The 6395-nt window shown below is 38.2% G+C and overlaps 1 protein-coding gene across 1 annotated transcript in view; it reads left to right on the forward strand.

Moving 5' to 3' along the window:
* Nucleotides 1-6395, forward strand: part of UXS1 (UDP-glucuronate decarboxylase 1) — a 111293-nt gene that overhangs the window by 33080 nt on the left and 71818 nt on the right. Inside the window, exon 4 of the mRNA XM_012555736.2 lies at nucleotides 3090-3133. Coding sequence (XP_012411190.1) covers nucleotides 3090-3133 — 44 coding nt within the window. The remainder of the gene's footprint in view (nucleotides 1-3089; nucleotides 3134-6395) is intronic.

Here is a 6395-nt window from a genome sequence, read left to right on the forward strand (position 1 = left end):
ATGTCCACTGTGTAACAGGGATTGTGAGAGGGAGTGGAGAGTCACTCACTTGTAGAAGATTTGACTTGAAGCCACATGGTGGAGTTGTAGGAAGAACCTTGGATTGCTCTTGCTTGTTCTGTCAGATCTCATGGGTGTTAACACACATGGTTGTGGCTTGATTCATAGCCTGTAATTTATGTGCTGGAGCCGATAACATGGATATAATTGTTGAAATAAGATGTTAAGCTTTTGTAGGCAGCACTTTGCGGATTCTTTAGTTCTGAAAAGAAGCAGGTGGTGTTAATCTGCCTGTTTTTATGAGCCTGAAACACCTTTTGCATTGCTCCAAGTAAGGTGAGTAAGCAGACCTAGGCATCTATTGAGTAAGAGTTCTAACATAATTTATCATCTAGATTCTAGAATTTTGGTTCACGTGGTATATCTTAATTCAAACTGGAAGTGAATTATGTTGTTGTTAGGTGCCATCGAGTCACTTCTGACCAATAGCAACCCTATTTGTACAACAAAAAAAGCACTGCCCGATCCTATGCCATCCTCACAATCCTTGCAATGTTTGTGCCCATTGTTGCAGCCACTGTGTCAGTCTGTCTCGTTGAGGGTCTTCCTTTTTTTTGCTGACCCTCTACCTTACTAAGCATGATATCTTTCTCCAGGGAACTGGTTCCTCCTGATAACACGTCCAAAGTCCGTAAGATGAAGTCTCACCATCCTCCCTTCCAAGGAGCACTCTGGCTGTACTTCTTCCAAGACAGACTTGTTTCTTCTTCTGGCAGTCCATGGTTTATTCAGTATTCTTCGCCAACACTGTAATTCAAATGCATCAATTCTTCGCTCCTCCTTATTCATTGTCCAGCTTTTGCATACATATGGGGTAATTGAAATATCATAGCTTGGGTCAGGCGCACCTTAGTCCTCAAAATGACATCTTAGGTTTTCAACACTTGAAAGAGCTCTTCTGCAGGAGAATTGCCCAGTGCAACACGTTGTTTGATTTCTTGACTGCTGCTTCCATGGACGTTGATTGTGGATCCAAGTAAAATGAAATCCTTGACAACTTCAATCTTTTCACCATTTATCATGATGTTGCTTATTGGTCTAATTGTGAGGATTTTTGTTTTCTTTATGTTGAGGTACAATCCATATTGAAGGCTGTGGTCTTTGATCTTCATCAGTAAGAGCTTCAAGTCCTCTTCACTTTCGGCAAGCAAAGTTGTATCATCTGCATATGGCAGATTGTTGATGAGTCTTTCTCTAATCCTGATGCTCCGTTCTTATTCATATGGTCCAGCTTCTCGGATTATTTGCTCAGCATACAGATTGAATAAGTATGGTGAAAGGATACAACAATGACGCACACCTTTCCTTATTTTAAACTGCGCAGTATCCCTTTGTTCTGTTCGAATGACTGCCTCTTGGTCCACGTACAGATTCTGCATGAACACAATTAAGTGTTCTGGAATTCCCATTCTTCCCAATGTTATCCTTATTTTGGTATGCTCCATACAGTCGAATGCCTTTCCATAGTCAATAAAACGCAGATAAACATCTTTCTGGTATTCTTTGCTTTCAAGCAAGCTCCAGCTGACGTCAACAATGATATCCCTTGTTGCAAGTCCTCTTCTGAATCTGACTTGAATTTCTGGCAGTTCCCTGTCAGTGTACTGTTGCAGCCGTTTTTGAATTATTTTTAGCTAAATTTTACTTGCATCTGATAGTAATGATATTGTTCTATAATTTCTGCATTCTGTTGGATCACCTTTCTTTAGAATGGGCGCTAATATGAATCTCTTCCAGTCAGTTGGCCAGGTAGCTGTCTTCCAAATTTCTTGGCATAGACAAAGGAGCACCTCCAGCGCTGCATCTGTTTGTGGAAACATCTCAATTGGCATTTGTCAATTCCTGAAGCCCTGTTTTTCGCCAATGCCTTCAGTGCAGCCTGGATTTCTTCCTTCAGTACCATCAGTTCTTGATCATATGCTACCTCCAAAAATGTCTGAATGTTGACCAATTCTTTATAGTACAGTGACTCTGTATTCCATCTTCTTTTGATGGTTTGTGCGTTGTTCAATATTTTGTCCATAGAATCCTTCAAAATTGCAACTCAAGGCTTGAACTTTTTCTTCAGTTATTTCAGCCTAAGAAATGCCAAGTGTGTTCTTCCCCTTTGGTTTTTTAACTCTAGGTCTTTGTACATTTCATTATAATACTTTACTTTGTCTTCTTGAGCTGACCTTTGAAATCTTCTGTTTAGCTCTTTTACTTCATTGTGTCTTCTATTTGTTTTAACTACTCTATGTTCAAGAGCAAGTTTCAGAGTCTCTTCTGACATCCATTTTGGTCTTTTCTTTCTTTTCTGTCTTTTTAATGACCTTTTGCTTCCTTTGTGTATGATGTCCTTGATGTCATCCCATAACTCATCTGGTCTTCAGTCATTAGCGTTCAGTGTGTCAGATCTATTCTTGAGATGGTTTCCAAATTCAGGTGGGATATACTCAGGGTCGTATTTTGACTCTCACACCTTTATTCAGTTTTTTCCAGCTTCAACTTGAACTTGCATATGAGTAATTGATAGTCTGTTCCGCAGTCAGCCCCTGGCCTTGTTCTGACTGATGATATTGAGCTTTTCCATCATCTCTTTCCACAGATGTAGTTCATTTGATTCCTGTGTTTTCCATCCAGTGAGGTCCACGTGTATAGTCATTGTTTATGTTGTTGAAAAAAGGTATTTGTAATGAAAAAATCATTGGTTTTGCAAAATTCTACCGTGTGATCTCCGGCGTTTTGTATCACCAAGGCCATACTTTCTAACAACAGATCCTTCTTTGTATCCAGCTTTCACATTTCAATTACCAGTAATTATCAATGCATCTTGATTGCATGTTTGATCAATTTCAGACTGCAGAAATTGGTAAAGATCTTCAATTTCCTCATCTTTGACATTAGTTGTTGGTGTGTAAATATATTATAGAAGAAATTAAAATCTCTTTTGCATTATGTCATGGCCAATTTGAAGTGTGACAATGGGTTGAGAGTGGTAGAAGACTCTATTTTTGCTTTAAAACTAATGTTGGTTGTTATTATTTTAGATTGTTGAGCCACTAAGAGAGAAAATCAGAGACTTGGAAAAAAGGTATGTGTACTTTTCCTTTTGAGTTTAAGAAAATGCTTATTTCTTACTTATGAGAGTTAAATAATATATTAAATATCAAATATCTAATATATAAAGGTCAATATCTAAGTGTACCTCAACTGAGCAATTAATTCTGTAATATAAAAGATGTAAACCACTCTCACGGCATAGAGCTTTTCCATAAAAAGATAGATTTTTTACTTTAAAATTTTGGATCCAGTGTGTTTTGAAACCTGATTATTTTTCTTTTGTCATTAAGAGCCATTTCTGATGAAAACCATAGACTCTGCAGGAAAAGGAAATTTTTTTATATATGTATTCTTTCATGTGGAGGTCTTCCAGAATCCCAACTACAAATCCCAAATTAAAAGTCCTTCCTGTAATATTGGTTTGTTTTCTACAAACTGATGATCTAAATAAGTGTCCAGATAAATTTTTTTTTTTTTAAACATTTAAGTATAATACTAAGAGAGTCAGAAAGAAGAAAGGATATAGGTGTGTTGAAATCTTTCTTTTCCAAACCCTGTGAATTTCTAAGTTTCTCAAATTCACTTCCTAGAAGTTGAGGCCTTATCTTCTCTTCTGCAAAGTGGTTGGATGGTTTCTAGCATATATTCGTTAAAACAGAATTTCAGAACAAGAAAACCATTTGGAAGGCCTACGGTATAGTACCGGATGTAAGGAAGTACGGACAGAGCCTGTAAAATGTCGTGTTTAGCCATTTATTTGCTTTTGTCACTAGAGTACATCAGGAAGTTCCCAGAATTCAGACCAGGTAAAGTGGACGAGAAGGAAGGATTGTATAATATGATGAAGAAATTTACCTGAATCCCAGATTCCAAAGAAAAGTCCTCATCACCCTTTGAATTTGTGGCTCCCCTCCTGAGTTTGTGACTCTTTCGCACAGATACTCTTTCTCAGTCAATTGCGTGTCTAAAACAGTCGAGCTCAGGCACTGAAACTATTGTCTTAGGAGAATGTGGAAAACTTTGTATGACTAGAGTGACATCTGGGTCTTTAGAAGTTTAATAAAGAAAAATGAAAACATTGGTTAAAGTTTACATTAATTTTTTTTCTTGTCTTGTGCTGAGTTTTGACGATGCACATCCACATCTTGTGTGCCTTTATCGAGTGCAGAATAAAAAGAAACCACTTTTCTTCTTTTAATTTTGGTGTTTTAAGTGGTCAGAAGCGGAGGTGGGATGGAGATGATTTCATCAAACAAAACGTGTTCGCTAGCTTTTTTCTTTTCTTCAACTGAGCGGTCAGGTGAACTATTAATTTCAACTTATACTGGAGTAAAAGTTATCAGTTGTCAGTTATTTTTAACACGTTTTACTTGGAAATAGAAGGATGTTATTTGTGCTTTAGAATTTTCTTGCTGTGATTTAGAGCTGAAACTATGCTGCTTTTAACATAAGTGAAGATGACATTTCATTGGCTGGGAGCCTTCAGTAAGACTGACATCATTTGAGAGATTTCAGGTGACATTTCTTTAAAAAATAATTTGTTTTTGATAAAAAATAATCCACCACAGATTTTATGTTGATAAAAAATTCTGCCCACCTGAGATCATTTTTTTTATAGAATAATCTTCATTTATTTATTTATGAAAAGAAAATGGATTCAGATAACTTCCCTAAGGAGTTGGCTTGCAAACAGGATCTCTCAAGTTACGAGAATTATGTGACTCCCTTTGAGATTTTTGTGATGTTCTTTGTGCTCTTTAAACTGGAAAGAGAACAGCAAGTACAGACGTAATCTTCAAGAATTTCCTAGTAACTCATTCTTTTCAAGCTGTGGGAGCTGTCTTTCAAATAGGAGAGGAGAATAAGTGTTTGTTGGTAGGATCTGCTTTGCCGGTCCTGCATTCAAAAGTGGCTCTGTTCTGCAGGTTGGATGAGCAAGTCAGGTGACAGATGAGCGGGGCTGTTGTTTGAGTTAGAACCTCAAGTACAGACATGACTAAAGAGGCCTTTGGGTAGAAATTCGTGGAGCTCTCATTTTTCCTATTTGATTGTGTGATAAGAATGATCAAACAATCATCTTGACGCTACCAAGATAAGAATGTAACTGAAAATATGTTTTCTTGATGTGCATGTCAGTTTGAGCAAAGTGGCTTTTAAGAAATAAGGATATTTTTGAAAGTTAAGGCTTATCTTTATAGGGAAAGAGAGGGGGACAGCGCCATTAGAAGCCTGAGGAAGTAGATTGTATGCGGGATTTTTCTTTTTCTCACTCTGTCCCCGTTTCTTAATACTCTGATTACATGCCATTAGCCTCGTTATTTCACCTTGGTGTCTTTAAATGTTCTTTGACTAGACAGCAAATAATAATGATAACTTAAAATTTAAGTAAAACTACTTCTGACTTGTTATCATACTAAGCAGTAAGATTAGAGTCTGGAATAGCATAGAATAATTCATAAAGGATGAATTTTGGGGGAGAGGGGTGGTAAGAGAGATCCATTATTCAATTCCTGCTTCCTGCTGCCTCCACCTGCTGGCTTCTGTCTCTCACACTCCGAATTGCGGTCCTATTGAGGAACGAGACTTGCATCCCTGTTGTTTATAGCTGTACCCTCAGTCCTTCACATAGAATTTTGTCGTTAGTTGCTGTCGAGTCATTTCTGAATCTTGGCGACCACATGTGGGCAGAGTAGAACTATTCCATAGGGTTTTCAAGGCTGTGACTTTTTGGAAACAGATTTCCAGGCCTTTCTTCTGAGGCACGCCTGGGTGGGTTAAGACCACCAACCTTTGGATGAGCAGTTGAGCACTTTCGCGCTGCTCAGGGACTCCTCGCATAGATTATGTGCTCCAATAAAAGTTCTTTAATAAGTGAATAATTGGATGAGCCCATGAGTTGGGTAAGATTTTAAGCTCGTTTAGATGTTAACCGAATTGTAGCGACCCCAGCCCGAATCGAAATTGACTCCACTGCAACAGGTTTTTTTTTTTAGATGTTAAAACAGGTTTGTGCCTCTCGGTTGCCCCACTTGGCCCAGCCCTGTGGATGTATGCAGGGAACACTCAGTAACTCTGAGCAGCCAGCTGAAGGCGTGGCTCGGCCAAGACCATCTTCCATAATTCCCATGCTCTGTCATCCGAGACTGCCAAGAAGGAAAACAGTCTGCATTTTTTACTAAGGGGGACCCCAAAGGAGTTCTGCTGTTACTTACAGCTTTGTGTGCGTGACTCTGAGCCTTAACCTTAAAGGAAGAATGTCGATTCTAAGATCATTTTTAAAAAGTTTAATAAGA

This window comes from Trichechus manatus, unplaced genomic scaffold, assembly GCF_000243295.1.
Source record: "Trichechus manatus latirostris isolate Lorelei unplaced genomic scaffold, TriManLat1.0 scaffold00004, whole genome shotgun sequence".
Lineage (NCBI taxonomy): Eukaryota > Metazoa > Chordata > Mammalia > Sirenia > Trichechidae > Trichechus > Trichechus manatus.